Genomic DNA, 16,684 nt, shown 5'->3' on the forward strand with positions numbered 1-16,684 from the left:
ATTTCTATTATTATAATTATATATATATATATATATATATATATATATATATATATATATATATATTTAACACTTTTATTATTTTAATACTATAATAATAACTATTTTCTTTATTATTTTTCTTAACTTTAATGATTTCTTTTATTACGGGTTATTAATAACGAAGCTAATGAATGGTACTTTTATTATTATAATAGTATATATAGTTTTTTTAATACTTTTATTATTTTATTATTATAAAAATAAGGCAAATTGGAAATAAATAATCCCAACTCACTGTTATTGGCCAATAATAATCCCAACTCATTTAATCACCAATAATAATCCGAACTATTCACTTTTGTTTGTAAAATACTCCCACGTTAAAAAAACACTAACTAGGTTAAAATATTGCTGATGTGGCTTAACATGTGTGGACTGACGTGGCTGGTTAACATCTTACCTGTGTACAAAATGATTATCAGCCTCATTTGCACACACAATCGCACTCTCCTTCAAAACCCTAATTCTACAAATTGGGCAAATTCAGTCGATTATGTATGCAAATAAGGCTGATAATCATTTTATACACATGTAAGATGTTAACCAGCCACGTCAGTCCACACATGTTAAGCCACGTCAGCAATATTTTAACCTAGTTATTGTTTTTTTAACGTGGGAGTATTTTACAAACAAAAGTGAATAGTTCGGATTATTATTGGTGATTAAATGAGTTGGGATTATTATTGGCCAATAACAGTGAGTTGGGATTATTTATTTCCAATTTGCCTAAAAATAACTATTTTCTTTATTATTTTTCTTAACTTTAATGGTTTCTGTTATCACGGGTTGGGATAAATGCTACCCAGTACCGTTTGCTCATCTCTGATCACGGGTATCATAAGAACGGTGTCGTACAACTTTTTTTTGTTGATTTTCTTCAATTTTTAATGATTTTTTTTTAGTTTCAGGGGTAGGGATAAGCTTGGTGTCAACCAATAGCGAATTAGTTTTGTTGATTTTTTCAATTTTTAATGTTTTTTTTAGTTTCAGAGGTAGGGATGAGCTCGGTACCAACCGATACCGAATCAGTACTGGTACCGGAAATACCTGTTACAGTACTGATATATGAAGATAAAAACCGGTAGCAAAACGGTACCAGAAACACCAAAAGTCAGTACCGAATTGGTATTTAAGATCTTTCAGTTCGTGGAATTCGGTACCGGTACCCGGTACCATTTGCTAATCTCTGACCATGGGTTTCTTATGAACATCATTACCATACAACTTTTATTTTCTTTCGTTATCTTTTAGTGTTTTTTTCTACATTTTTTTTATTCTTGTCAGCGGTTCCGTATGCAACGCGCTCGTAGTGATTTCAAAACACATGTAAACACAGACTAACTAACAAAATGTTGCGGCGACGAAGATAAACCTAGTTGATTTAAAAAAGGTAAAGTGATATAGCGCGCCATATGTTTCTTTTCTACTTTTAGCCATCACTTTTCTCCTCTTTCCTGACCCAACAATCAACGGCTCTCGCATTTAATTACAACGAGTAAATATTCAATTGCGATTTTAATGTCAAAATTATACCTATTGTTACTGTATGGAGTGACAGATTAGAACACATCCCACGTGATGAGAGTTATCATTATTTCGAAAGGCTGATTCTAAACACCCCCCCCCCCCCCTCCTGATTATACCCCCCTTGTGAGAAGGAAAAATGCCGGTCCCACGCGAGCCCCACCTGTAAGTATGTGAGAGGAGGGGGTGCAGAAAGTATCACCCCTTCGAAAAATGATGCATATAGCACGGCAGCACGCATACATGGAGTATAAAAGCTTAGCAACCGCTTTTAGGCTCGAGTTAATTGTATGCAGATTTCAATCCAAATGATTCATTTTCTCAATTCGATGATCGAAGTTAACGAGGTTGAGTAAGTCATATCCATATACGCCAAATAACCTAGAAACCATTACCATGTAAATGTGTAAACGATGAAGGATTTCGATTTGAAGTTTGCGATTGAAATGAGGTGTGATCTTTCAAAACAAAAGCAAGCATTTATCAATGTTTTAGATGACGGTGCAAGTAAACGAAAGCGGATATGAGTCTTTATGGAATTAAGGCATATGGGTCTTAAACAAATGGGGAGTCCTCCAAGAGTTCTAAATCTATCACAAAATGAGCTCTTCCTTTTCTGCTCCGACGCTTCCTTCCTACCTGCAGACCTGCAAACATGTAAGTGTATGATACCTGTCACCATTATCTTTACATATTCATATTCTAACCAATCCAATCCCTACTGGTTTCCACTTCTCTTCAGTTTTGCCGCAACTTGCTCCTCTGACAACGGCAGGTAGTAGATGCGAGGGGTTGCTTTCGTCTTTCGGAACAGATCATCCAACGTCACAACCGGAGGTTCCATTCTCTCGGGGAGCGGGGGAGGTGGAGGAAGAGCTACTGCTGGTTGTTGTGATTGCAGTGGACGAGAGTCACGAGACAATGGTGGTGGAGGTGGAAGTGGGAGCGGGGGTGGAGGAGGAAGCTGGGTTTGCGGTGGTGGTTTTGTGGCGGCTGGAGTTTGTGGTTTTTTGGCGGCTGGAGGTGGTGGTTTTGTGGCGGGCCTGGCGGCTTGAAGTGGTGGGGGTACTGGAGATGGTAATGGAGCTTCAGTTCGAGTCTTCACCTCTGATGGATCCACAAACTCAGCTATAAGCAGACGGCCTCCGTTTGTTGGCCATTGGAGGTTGTACACAGCGTTTCGAGTCTCTATAGCTTCTTCGACTGATGAATACTGCAGCAGAACATGAGAGAAAATAGACACAATTCATTAACTTCCACAATATTACAAAACTTATTTGGGAACTAGATTCAATATTACGAAAAGTTATCTAGCAAAACATGAGTGAAAAAAGACAAGTTTTTCTCTCCTGTTTTTGTAAAAATAGTATAATTTAAAAAATGCGTCGTAAAATAGGGAAAAAGTTTTGTTAACGTTATTATGTTAAAAGTAGTGAACCTTAAATGAAACATATTGTATTATTCATGTTTTTTTTTCTAATGTTTCATTCAACATTAAAATTTTGTTTATTTCTAATAACTTGTAAGGGAAGGGTTCTTTGCAGAACTTCATATTTAGGCAGAACTAATATCAACCACTCATTTTTTTCAAATTATTAAAATGTAAAAATAAATAAAAAGGGTAAAATAGTAATTTACAAATTGTTTCTCACCCATTAACTAAATCCCTATCATCTCTCCTATCTTCAACCTTTTATATTAGGAGTCGAACTGATTTTAATTACGATCTTTATTTTTTCAACTTGGCTAAGGATCATATTTGATTATGTATCGCTTATTTACATATGTGTGATTGTTATACATGTATATAAATATAGTATTTACAATTAATTTAATATTCAAATTGTTCCACGCTTTCCGCGTAAATAGTGATGATCTATTTTTCAAACTCGTTATCTATTTACATATGTATAATTTTTCACACCAATAATACAAATCATTATCTATTTACATATTATACTTCAAATAATAATAATAAAAAAAGAAGTGTTTACAAAATATGCATGTAACAAAAATTGATGTAAGAAACATAGTAACCTAAACACACAATTCGAAACTACACTTACATATCTGTGCATAGACGTTTACACAAATGTAGGTAACAAAATACAGATGTTTTCATATGTAAACGTTTGTTCAACACTTCAACCTATTTAAAAAATTAAATAGATTTTTCAATCTACACATGCGGTTTCTTCAATTGTTATATAATACTTTAATTTAATATCTAATACTAGTTATAAATAGCTAAACTAAAAACAAAGCTTCTGCATAACACATATATACTTAACTATATACGTACGCATAACATTGTTTTGCATATATGTAAGTTAAATATTTACATACGTGTAACCTGGTTTTACATATGTGTAAATTAAATATTTTCATATATTTTATTATCATTAATATGTGTAATTAAATTAAATACATATATGTAGCAAGTAAACACACAAAATCAATTAGCGTTTATAAAAGCTTTTCAAAAACAATCATCATTGACAAGAAAGTATCTTAATTTGGGAATAATATTTGAGGCAACAGAATTGGACATCCAATAATAATGTTATGGTGATATGGGGTCAGGTGAAATCCAACATTCAAATCAAATGAAAAACAAGAATGCAAGTCAAATGAGAATGCATCGTGTTTTTTGAGAGAGAGAAAAAAGAATATGTAAGGATCAGGGACGGTTTGGTTAGGATTGAGAGAGTTGCAGACATATTCAAAGAACTCATTTTTTAAATCTTCACAAAATGCCCTTTTTTTATTTATTAAAAGGTCCTTCAAAGATTTGTTACTTAAGTAAACACCATGATTGATTTAAACCATAGATCAAATGATCTAAGGGTTCAAAAGAGTTCTTAAAGTTCTGAAAATATATAGAGTTCTGAAATGATCCTTAACTTGTAATATGTATAAGTTGATAAAGATCTAGATATGCAATTTTGTTAAGTTTTTTTCGTCTACAATTCGGTTTTAAATTTTATTAATAACTGAGTCACATCCAAAATAAAGTATTTCTGGATGTTACAAGACAAAATATTTTATTTTGGATACAGCTCCATTTTCAATAAAATTTTATAGAAATGTAGACAAATAAAACTGAAGAAAAGTACTATATACTTGGATTTTTTATTAAATCATACATTTTAGAAGTTATTATAGAATATATGTTAAATACAAATTAGAAGAAAAGAAACATTGTGAAAAAACCCGGGTTGGGTTACTTTTACGAAACAAAACAAAGTTCCTACTCTTACAGATTATTTTTATATTCACACTACTTTTAGATATATATATATATACACACACACACACACACTTGTGTAACATATACTTTTATTCAATAACTAGTCTTAAACCTCCCGTGTTGCGGTAAGGGGGCATAAAATCGTGCTACAAGCATTGTGAGGGAGATGTAAAACCATACCAAGTAGCAACCAAACAACGACCAAAACTGGGAAAAAGAGGGGGAAAAACACGAATTTCTAACACCAAGTTACTCACGTCACGCGACGTAAAATGTAGACAGAGTCGAATTTATACCGACACGTGTCAGAAAGTCGAATGGGTAAAAAAACAGAGGGACCAAATGTGACCACCAAGCAATGTGCTAAGTAGCAACCGAACGACAACCATATCCGGAAAAAGCGTAAAACAAAAACAAATAAAAAAACTATACTAATTTAACTTTTGTGGCAAAGTTATAAAAAATCAAAGTTTTATTACAAAAATGGGAAACCTAAAAGATTTACTATGCAAAAAAAAAAACTATTTCTCATAATGTTATGAGTTAATATATATAGATAATTTTTAAAATTTACACCCTGTGTTCTTATAGCGGTAATATAGTCAGAGAGAAAGAGAGAGAGAGGTGACTTACAGTAACATAACAGTGAGTTTTGATTTGATCCATCCAGAAACTAACAACTGTACCCGTTTTGCCAAGAAGTTCTTGCACAGCCTTTAGAGTGAACGGACGCAGAAAACGATCAATTCTAAGGGAAGTGGTCGGAGACATTGACGATGGCGGAACTGCCAAACGAACATGAAAATTTGAGAGATGAATCATTTACTCATACCACATTTCAGTAAATAGAAAGCCAGTGAAGTAACTCACCAACACGTTCCTTTGGCTCCTCGTGGCTAACTGAAGAATCAGACTTCAAAAACCTGTGCCTCATAGGTGTAGTAGAGACAGATGAATTAGTAGTTTGCTGTTGAGAATTCAACATGCGCTGCCGCTTTACCACCTCGCTGTTTGTCGCTGCTTCTTGATCTGCCATGAAAGTGATATATAAATGGATAATGGATACAGCACAAGACAAGTATATTCTATTTGGAGCTGCTAAACCACAAACACATTTTAACATAAACTTCCCAAAAAGGACAATGGTTGTCACAAATGGCCATTTAAGGTAATATCTATGCAGTTATAGCGGTCCAAAATCAGATAGTGGTCAAGTACCGATATTTGAGATATAGGTTATCGCGGTGGGATATCAATAATTTTACATCATACAGAATTCATATATACACATATATAAAACGTAAAACATATATAAATATTAGGGTGGGAGTTGGCTACAAAGTCCATTTTTCCTACAAAGTGTAAAAAGTCATAAAACACCGTAATGCCAAGCATAAAAACACTCAAAACCCACAAATAACAAAGTGAAGATTACTAAAACGCCATATTTGTGGGTTTTGTGTTGTGTTTTGGATGATAAGGCTTTGATTATCGAATGACTAACATTAGTGTGTTTTATGTTGATTATCATGTTGTGTTTTATATTCATAATTCTACGACGGTGTGTTTGAAGTTTTTATAGACTGTTAGGGTTTGGATATTGTGTTTTAGTGATCTTCACTCTATTATTTGTGGGTTTTGAGAGTGTTTTATGACTTTGTACACTTTGGAGGAAAAATGAACTTTGTAGCCAAACCCCACCCATATTATTAAATTATTAATAGTAAGAGGCAATTTCATATATACCCCTACAAACTTTCAAAAATATCATATATACCCTTGTAAAATTATAAATATCATATATACCCTTGTAAAATTATAAATATCGTATATACCCTTACAAAGTTGTTGAAATATTATATATACCCAATTCATTAAAAACAATTTAACAAAAGACAATTCTACTTTTGTTTTTCTTGAACTTTGAAATCTCATATATGACCTTTAACTTTAAATATTATATTCACTCTAGTCTTTTCTAGCTTAATTTATTTAGCTTAAATATTATATATATGGAGAATACTATTGTTTATAGAAAAAAAAATAAAAACAAAAATAGGTAAAAATAAATTTAAGCTTCAAATGTGTTATATAAAAATATGAAGTTAAAAGATGAGCATATATGAAAACTTAGAAGTTAAAAAAATAAGTGTAAAATGATTATTTATTAGATTGTTTTTAATATATTGGGTATATTTGATATTTTAACTATTTTGTAAGGGTATATATGATATTTTTAGTCTTTGTAAGGACATATATGATACTTTTCGTTTTTGTTGGGTATATATGAAATTTTTCAAGTTTGTAAGGGTATATATGAAATTAATCTTAATAGTAATATCAAAAGTCAAAACTCAAAAGTGCCAGGTAATCAGGTATTTGAAACATGATCTAATCATAAGCCTGAAATCTTCCTCCGAGTCCACATCAACCAAGGCATCCAAAATAACGATCAACATCGGTCAATAGCGCATATAATAGTGGTTCCCTATTTTAGACCGCTATTTGACACCGCTATTTTGGAAGAGCCCGATAACCACTATCCCACCGCTATTGACTGCTTAGGGTAATATCAAACCGGCGCCGTACTACGAAAACATCTTTTGTTGACTTTTAAAGTAGTCACCAACCATTATACAACACTTACAAGCTTGTCAAATACCACCCCGTTAATGTTGTCCAAGAATAAACACGAATATAATACATACGACCACCAACAAAAGATTATCTTCTTATCTTGCTCAGTTTCTCATTTTCAAATGGGTGAAAGAAGCGTTGTAATCAAAAGCGATAATCGATAAACGAATTACTTGAAGAAGATATGAGTACCAAATTTTTTTCAAAAGAAAATTCTTACATAGCATTGGTAAAACAATTTCAGGGTGGAAAATAAAGTTAACGGTATCACTCAAATAAGCATATCAAAAAGGAAAGGAATTAGACATAAACCAACTATATGCGAGAAAATACAATTAAAGATCATGGCAAGTATAGTTGTTAACAGCGAATAGCAGATGATAGCGACAAGCAACCTATACGTTATGTAGCAATGGCAATGAAATAGCGGGCGATATTTTATGTTTAGCGATACAATAGAAGAAAATTTTAGAAATATTTTTTGTATATTATAGGTGTTTCTAGACGTATATTAATTTAACAAATAAAATCCAGTTATCGTATAACGTATATTTTATCACTATTGATATTAAACAAAAAAAAAACCTGAAATCCCTCTATTTGCTCCCTATGGAGGCACCAAAATCAGATAGCGATGAATGAGTGTTTCGCTACGCTATTCGCTATATCGCTATTAACAACTATGATGGCAAGGGAAGGAAAGATGCATATTAGTATAAAGTTTACCATGAAGCTTTCTTTTTATGGGCCTCACAGCAGGATCACTGTTCTCTTTAGTACATTCAGTAATCTTGGCAGCAGGTGTATCCTCAACCATGACATCAACAGGCTCAATTTGTTTACTCTCTAATGCATCCTCCTCCATTGAATCATCACCAGAGCTTCGGTCTAAATTTAACTTCTCTGGCGAACCGACATCTCCACTTTCAGCAATACTGACATCTTTCTTGTCAGTAGGGACGACGGCATTGACTACAACTGATTCTGTTTTGCCGTCATCAGAGACAACTTTACCGAATGACATCTCAGGCTTAACATCAAGTTCTACTTTGACATCACCATCAGCAGCAATTACATTATCCTTTAGTTCAATCTTTTCAGTACCTGACATAGTATCAATAGAAATAGAATCAGATTTTACTTCGCTGACCTCAACTACCCGGCTACCAACATCAGAAGATGGCGTTACGTCAGGCTTCGACTCTCCATCCTCTGCATGCACCTCGATCTTGTTGGTATCAGTGACTGTAACAGAAGCTTCCATGGAAACCTTCTCAACTACCTGAACTCCCTCCGTGCTTGTGGAAATAGTGCCATGATCCAGTTTTGTGTCCAATGACTGCAAACCATCGACCTTATCATTGTTTTCATCATCCAGATTCTCTGTAGTGTTATCTTTCTCTAGGCTCTCATTAACATCCAACTTCTCAGCCATCTTATCTTTCTCTGAGCTCTCGTTGATATCTAACTTCTCAGTCACCTTATCTTTCTCTAAGCTCTCGTTAATATCCAACTTCTCAGTCTTGTTATCGTCCTCTAGGTTCTCACTTTTGGCATTGGTGTCATCAGGCTTTTCAATATCACTGACACCATTGCTATGAGTTTGGTTAGCCTCATCCAGTTCGGTACGAATAGCTTCATCCAACCTCTTAACCAGATCATCTTTTAGACCTTTGGTTATTAGGTTTCTTTTCTTGAGTTCTTCCTTTAGCTCGGTTACTTTCCACTGATCAAGGGGGCGATTTTCAAGGACAACATACGGTGAAGACATTGTTGATTCTTTTTGCTATCTGACTTTTCTCCAACCCTGGTCAAACATCAAATTCAGTATTTATATTTATTCACATGGTCACACCAGATCAACAGAATAATACATCCCCGGTGGACAGGAACAGAGATATATCATGACCCACATGCGATCATCAATATTTTCATAAAAAGTACGTCTATAGTCATATATATTCAGGATAAAATGATGTCAGACAAGAAGAAACTTGTGCCATTAGACTAGTGTCCCAAAGAAGCATATGTCAACGTGATTGTGTGGCCATGTAAAGATGGACTTCAGATATACGGATTGATGACTTGCCGAATAAGAGATCATAAACAGGTTACAGGTAGGCATAACTCAATCTAACATAGGTAAAACACACAGACAGTACAACTAAAACACGATAACTTACCAACTACATAAACCAAAAGAATGGCAACAGATACCACTTACATGGGCTAATGTACTAGGGTTTCTTTTCCAGTACACTCATTACTAAAAACGTAACACTAGTTTTATCCATAGTTGTTAATGGCGAATAGCGACAAATAGCGATAAGGTACCTATATGCTACAAAGCGAATTACGATAAATAGCGGGCGCTATTTTATAAATAGCGATACACTAGAAAAAAAATTAAAAATTTTATATGTATATTTTATCAAAATACCCTGGTACATACGCTATTTTACATGTATACTTAACAAAAATCTATGATCTAGCTATTTTATAGCTATATTTAATCACTATTTATATTTAAAAAATTAAAAATAAATAACTGAAATCCCGCTATTTATGGCTACATACCCTGTAGCGACCTTCGACCTATACACTACGTTATTCGCTATAGCGACCATGGTGACCGCATAGACAACTATGGTTTTACCAGCTAAAAGTTGGCGCAGACAAAACCGTCCAACATCTCACACAACACGGCAGACGAACATGTTTACAGGCCCCAAACAGAACACAAAAACACGAGACTGAACGAACACGCTCGACTCTATCTATTATTACGAACAGAAATCAAAACCACACGATTACCATAACCCTAACCATCTACTTATAGTCTTATACTAAACCAACATCTTGTAAAACAAGAAACATAAACCACTCAAATAGAAAACTAAACAAAGACTCAATATCTTAACCTAAGATCCAACCCCGTAAATAGAACCTACTAATTAACCCTCTAACCATTCACCATTACATCATTTCAATGAACATGATACCAACAATAAACAAAATTCTCAAATATTCATCATAAAATCATTTTAATAAACATGATACCAAAATCTGAATCAAGTAAACACATAGTACAACACTCACAGTGGCGTTCGATTCGACGAATCCTTCAAAGTGATCACACTGAATTTAGGAGAATATCATGAAACCCTAAGTTCACCAGCACACAAAAACAACCATCAGAAGAATAAAAACTAGTAAATTAGCAACGCGATTGAAGAAAACTCATGATTAAGAGCTACGGTGTGCAAACAATGAAAGTAAAATACTAAAACGATGAATTAGACGAAAGGAAAACACGAATTAGGGTTCGTTTTTGAAGGATTTTGGTTATGGAAGACCAAAATGCAGATTCTATAAGATGTGGCGTGATTAATTGAGAAGAAAATGGGGCTGTTTTGGTTAGGGTTTCGTCTCAAGGGTGGAACTGGAAATGAGATCTTACCTTGCGAATGTTAATTTTGATAAATGCATGATGATAATTCTAGAATAACGATTAATCTATTGGGGATTTAAATAGACACTTTGCGATTCTAGTGGGATCTAACTTGGGTTTTTATTTTAAAAAAACTAGGAATAACACCCGCGCGCGTTGCGGCGCGGGTACATTGCAAACGTCGAATGGATTAGTCTAAACGTTATGTGATGCGTTAACCATATGAAAACATGCATTTCGACATATCTGATCGAACTAAATGTAACCTATATAAGCATTGCGATTAGATCAAAACATAAAGTAAATCAAATTTATACCGTACAATCATAACGTATTATATAGGATCCGACTTATACATAGAAAACGTAATGGTATAACGAAAAAGTTGACACGTATAATCAAAAGAGATTAATTAGAACTTTTGAAAAAAATAAACCACAATTTGACTCCACTCGGTTCGAAACAAAATTAACGAAACATTCATAAAATAAACTCAGAAACAAATTATACTTGATCTCACTCATTTCTCAAAAAAGTTTACGTTGAAACATACGCCAACTCGAATTTATACCGAAACGTACATAAAAATATGCACATAAAAGCTGTTTTTTAAACAAAAAGTATTATATTTGATCTGACTCGTTTCCAGAAAAAAGTTTACGTCAAAACGTAGAGCAAATCGAATTCATACCAACACGTACATAAAATATGCACGTAAAAATAGGTTTTTATTTAAGTAAAGGAGGTATAGGGGTGAACTCGAAACAAATTATTTTTAGTAAAAAATTAATAGGTTAAATACGTTTGTAAAATCGTGCTAAGTATCCCCAATGCCACACAACCAACAACAGAAGAGCTCGTAAAATAAAATAAATAAATAAATAAATAACATTGAACGAAAAACATACGTAAATTTGTTGAATCACGCACACCCGTTGTGGTGTGTTAATGTGGAGAAATTAGACCGAGACGTAAAACATAGAAAGAAAAAACTAAGTTGATTTAGGGTCCCGTGCATTGGAATGAACTTTTCGAGCGTAGAATAATATACGTGTTGCGACGGGCATGTCAAACGGGAAAAACAGACAAAAAACGTTGAACCACAGAGACACACAGTTGCGTCGTGTTGACTCGCGAAATTTTAAACGAAACGTAAAACAAAAAACTTGTAAAAAATGAAAAGTATAGGGGATGAAAGTTAAAAAATAAGAAAGTGTTGTGATTAAATTGGAAATAATGAAAAACTTTGAGTTAAAAGTTAAAAACCTAAAGGGATTAAAATAAAAAGATAAAAACCTTTGGATTGAAAATGAAAAATCAAATTTTTTTTTTGAAACACACCCTACCCTATGCATATAGTACAACAACAAAAGCAACAAAATGTTCCTTATTTATATGTGGTAATAGATACATGAGTCCCGTCGTTTAGGTTTGTTACACTTTTAGTCCTTCCGTTAAGTGGTCGTTAAAATGAACATTAAATCCATATGTAAAATTATATATTTACTCCAAGAACGCAAATTAATCGTTATTTATAAGACCCACCCCCACCACCACCACCACTACCAACCCCTCTATCTCTCTCTAAAACCACCACCATCTTCACCTTCAACTTGGAAACCCCAACGCCTTCACTATTGATTTTACCACCTCCGGCCACATCCAAGTTGCACCACCACTTCCGATTTTGTCTATCCATCACTCTTAAAACAAATCGGACTCAGTCAAAGTAAATCGATCAAATTGGACTTGTCATTGACTCATTCCATGGTCAAGCATAACTTACAAGTTAAAATCATATCATTAAACTAGTATAACAAGACATCATTAACTTCATCATAGTTCATCCAAATGAAAAATGGGAAAACATAGAGAAAGGGAACTATTAACTTTATGAAAGAAATTAGACTACACACGTTAAAAAGCAAGCATACCTATTGTATCATAGCATAGTAGTGGTAAGATACCGACTATTAATTAATATAAACAGTGGCTCATGATAGTGAAACCTTTTATCAATATCTAATCGATGAAATCGTAGTTTTAAAAGAAAAGTAAAATTAAAACTATAGATTTATAAAACTTAATAAAATCGGTGATTAGGAACATGACCAATTAGTGAATTCTCAAAGTTTCATAGAAAGTTAAATGAATTACTTATGAAAAGTGTTTCAAAGTTATATTATCAAAACAGCGTGTGAAGTGCTAGCTTGACTAGAGCCCTACCAGGTTAATCACGAGAATTCAGAGAACTATGTTATAGACCCACATAGATAATCCAATTTCAAGTAGCAAGTACAATTATCAATTACTTGTGACCTGGAGCCTCTTGACTATATTCCTACAAGCTTAACGACGTTACAATTCACAACCCATACAAGCTTAGTTTAAAGAAAACCCTAACCTACTTCTAGGTTCTTTTATTCAAACCTTTCCCGTAGGTAGCTCACATGCTTAACCAACCCCTAAATCAATTTGCCCGTTACCCATTACGGTTTTAAGCCCCGATTTAACAGTCAGTATATAACCCATAGATGGATAAAATCAAGTCTAACTAGCATACATCACTGAAAGACCGATTAAACCACACAAACCAACTACAAGATCAATTTATAGCATGCAATCACAAACATCACAAGTTCATGATTATCAACAATCAGAATCACACAAACATCAAAACCTGTAAATCAACATAAGTATCGAACAATAACCTATTTTAGCAAGATTTATGCACAAAACAAAACTAAATACGAGTCTTTTTATACTTGAGTACATGTTGTCTTTCAAACACGTCAGTACAACTAGTAATGCATGTTATACGGAGATGTATGACTATGTAGTAAATTATGTTTAATAAAAATGATTATGAAAGTTAGAACATGTAACATGTAAAGGTTGGGTCAGGGACTATGTTTAACAAGGATGATTATTAAAGTTAGAACATGTAAAATGTAAAGGTTGGGGCAGGGATGGATACTTGGATATTGGTGTTGTATTGTTGTATGCTTGTTACACGCTTGGAGATGCTTAAGAATAACTCTACTAAAAATAACACAAGATGCAAGTTATAGAACCGGAGAATATATATTATAATTGCAACTATGTGTTGTGTGTGCATTTTGGAGTTAAATATGGTTAAATATTTTCAAAATTCTCATTGTACTCTTATTAGGGTTGGCATATCGTGCCAGACACGACTTGTTAAGACACGAACATGAAACAGGTAAACACGAACACGGCGCGAAATCTTATCGTGTCAGTTTTCCAAACATAAACACGAAACTAATAGAAAAGAAGTTACACGGACACGACCTGTTAAGACACGAAAAAAATCACCAACGTATCATACGACTGAGGTGCCATAAATTACACATGTTTTATATGCATATTTGCCCCAATTTATATGCACTTTCGAGGCTTTGTTATGATGAAACACTACTTTTATTTTTGTAAGATTTGAAAGTCCAAAACTAAAAAAACAAAAAACGATGAAAACGGACGAAAAATATAAGATTCCTCATGCACGCCCGTGCACACTATTATGCACATCAGTGTTGCGTCAAGTCTGCCTTTTAGAAAATGTAACACCCTCACCCCGTAACCCGGGTGATTGTGCACAATTGATACACTTACAGCGGAAACAAACTAAACTTTCATTAAAACTTATAATAGTCTGAGTAAAACACTTTATTTATTTACAAACTTTTGGCAACTAAGAACTCCTTGATCTTCTAAAACTCCACAACTGTCAAGTAGTTCCTATAGCTTTCCTCATGACTCACCTGAGATAAGTATACTCAAAACGACGTCAGATATATACTGGTGAGCTCATACTATACAATTTTTATAAAGACAGACCACAGTTTACATTATATGCATACACAATATGGGCATGTGACCACATTATAGTCAGGTTGGACCTCATTGAACCTTATAGGTCACATTTGACTTGTCACAAACCACCGTACAAGAGACATACTGGTCCTCCAGCTGTGTCCCCCTACGGCCGTCACATAGGTATGAGTGTGTGTCGCTGGACCTTATAAGCACGAAGTGCCTGTGGGTACAACACCTTATTACCCTTCCCAGAGTGACACACCTCATTAAGCATAATAGGATCCCATATACCCCTACTGACACATGCATACTGCAGCATTCTCATTATTACCAGTTATGGACGAGTATACTATCATAGTTTTAAAAGACAAGTATGATGACTCACCTGATTAGCAATTGCTTAACTGCCGCTAGTACAACTGGGTTATGTCTCAAGGTCCTGACACAATTACATAATCCTAGGTTAGGTAATGGTACATCTAACTAGTCATTATCATGGTTGGATATTGGTTAACCATACCTTGTTTAAGCATGGGTGATCAGTCCATGCCTAACTAAGGCTAGGCTACCCAATACCCGCCCCTGACAATAACCCTAGTACCTAAAAATAATACTAACACTACTACTACTAATATATTATTACTAATAATAAAACTAATATTAACTACTAAACATAAATAATAAACAACTAAACATAAACTTAAAGTATACCTCAAAACTATCTACGGCACGTTAATGTCGAGTTTCCCTATTCCTGCTCCTACTCGCGCTCCAAAAACGACTACTAACAACACCCAACGGGGTATCGTATACTCGGGATTCTCTATACTAGAGCATTCCCGTTAAAGAAACTGGTACCTAAACAAACTACTGAGACTCTTATTTAAAGCAAGCAAGCAGGCACCTCAAATCCTTTTCTGGTCAATGTGGGATTCAATTGACGTGCCTACCTACCTGCTTGACCTGCTAGCTTGCTTGCTTATATATATTAATTCAGCTGCTTAACTCGTTTTTCTTGTATAACTTTTAAAATATGACGTTTTATAAAACGACGAATATGTCATTAGAACGAGCATATTTTTATCTATGTTTTAACCTAAGTTTCATTAAAAACGGAGTAAGGTAAATAAAATAATATATTTAATTATTAATATTAACGGTCTCCTATATTAGCCAAGGTTTGTCAAGATATTTCACCTTTCACACAATTATCTTACTCGTTTAACAATATATGAAATATAAATTACATATTTCACACGTTTATAACCAGCACATTAAGATTCAGGGTATTACATCCTTCCCTCCTTACAAAAATTTCGTCCTCGAAATTTGTCATTACTTAAAAAGATGAGGGTACTTATCTTTCATTATGTTTTCTAGTTCCCATGTAAAGTTGGGTCCATGACGTGCGTTCCACTTGACTTTGACTAACGGGATTTCCTTCTTGCGTAACTTTTTAACCTTTCTATCTTCGATTTGTAGTGGTTCTTCAATGAAGTTGAGTTTTTCGTCAACCTGTACCTCTTCCAGGGGTATTTGTTGGGCTTCGTCCACTAGGCACTTCCTTAAATTTGATACATGGAAAGTATTATGTATTCCTGCCAGCTGTTCAGGAAGTTTTAGCCGATAAGCCACTGGTCCTACTTTGCTTGTTACTTCAAACGGACCAATGTATCGGGGTTTCAACTTTCCCTTCTTTACAAACCGAATCACTCCTTTCAGAGGTGATACCTTAAGCATTACTTTATCCCCTAGTTGGAACTCTAGGGGTTTACGCCTCTGATCTGCATAACTCTTTTGTCGATCTTGAGCACTTTTCATCCTTTCTTTGATTTGCTGGATCTTTTATGTGGTCTCCACAATGATTTCTGGTCCTGATAGTTGACTTTCCCCTACTTCCGTCCAACAGATAGGAGTGCGGCACCTTCTTCCGTATAAAGCTT

At 34.2% G+C, this 16,684-nt stretch overlaps 2 protein-coding genes across 6 annotated transcripts; both read right to left on the reverse strand.

Annotated features, from left to right (window-relative positions):
* Positions 1–1,943: 1,943 nt before the first annotated feature.
* On the reverse strand, positions 1,944–10,986 carry LOC110912098 (apoptotic chromatin condensation inducer in the nucleus). 5 transcript variants are annotated; one of them, XM_022156770.2, is made up of 7 exons: positions 10,914–10,986; positions 10,553–10,618; positions 8,180–9,260; positions 5,687–5,845; positions 5,450–5,601; positions 2,289–2,779; positions 1,944–2,213 (listed from the first exon to the last, which is right to left on the reverse strand). In XM_022156770.2, exons 3-7 carry the CDS (start codon positions 9,222–9,224, stop codon positions 1,958–1,960), a joined length of 2,103 nt encoding a protein of 700 aa, XP_022012462.1. In that variant the 5' UTR covers positions 9,225–9,260; positions 10,553–10,618; positions 10,914–10,986; the 3' UTR covers positions 1,944–1,957. The 5 variants fall into 5 exon arrangements, with proteins under 5 accessions (XP_022012462.1, XP_022012463.1, XP_022012465.1 ...); XM_022156771.2 differs by lacking the exon at positions 10,914–10,986 and having other exon boundaries at positions 10,553–10,906; XM_022156773.2 differs by lacking the exon at positions 10,914–10,986 and having other exon boundaries at positions 1,988–2,205; positions 10,553–10,905.
* A 5,090-nt stretch (positions 10,987–16,076) lies between these two features.
* LOC110913978 lies at positions 16,077–16,481 on the reverse strand. Its single transcript, XM_022158788.1, has one exon. The coding sequence runs from the start codon at positions 16,479–16,481 to the stop codon at positions 16,077–16,079; it is 405 nt and encodes a 134-aa protein (XP_022014480.1).
* Between the last annotated feature and the right edge of the window lie 203 nt (positions 16,482–16,684).

This window comes from Helianthus annuus, chromosome 15, assembly GCF_002127325.2.
Source record: "Helianthus annuus cultivar XRQ/B chromosome 15, HanXRQr2.0-SUNRISE, whole genome shotgun sequence".
Classification (NCBI taxonomy): domain Eukaryota; kingdom Viridiplantae; phylum Streptophyta; class Magnoliopsida; order Asterales; family Asteraceae; genus Helianthus; species Helianthus annuus.

Bases quoted from the DNA above. Each gene is read 5' to 3' on its own strand.
- LOC110912098 (XM_022156770.2), bottom strand. From the start codon at position 9,224: ATGTCTTCACCGTATGTTGTCCTTGAAAATCGCCCCCTTGATCAGTGG. The intron at 5,846-8,179 runs GTAAACTTTATA...CTTTCATGGCAG, and splicing joins CATAAAAAGAAAGCTTCATG to ATCAAGAAGCAGCGACAAAC. The intron at 5,602-5,686 runs GTGAGTTACTTC...TTCGTTTGGCAG, and splicing joins GGAGCCAAAGGAACGTGTTG to TTCCGCCATCGTCAATGTCT.
- LOC110913978 (XM_022158788.1), bottom strand. From the start codon at position 16,481: ATGCTTAAGGTATCACCTCTGAAAGGAGTGATTCGGTTTGTAAAGAAG.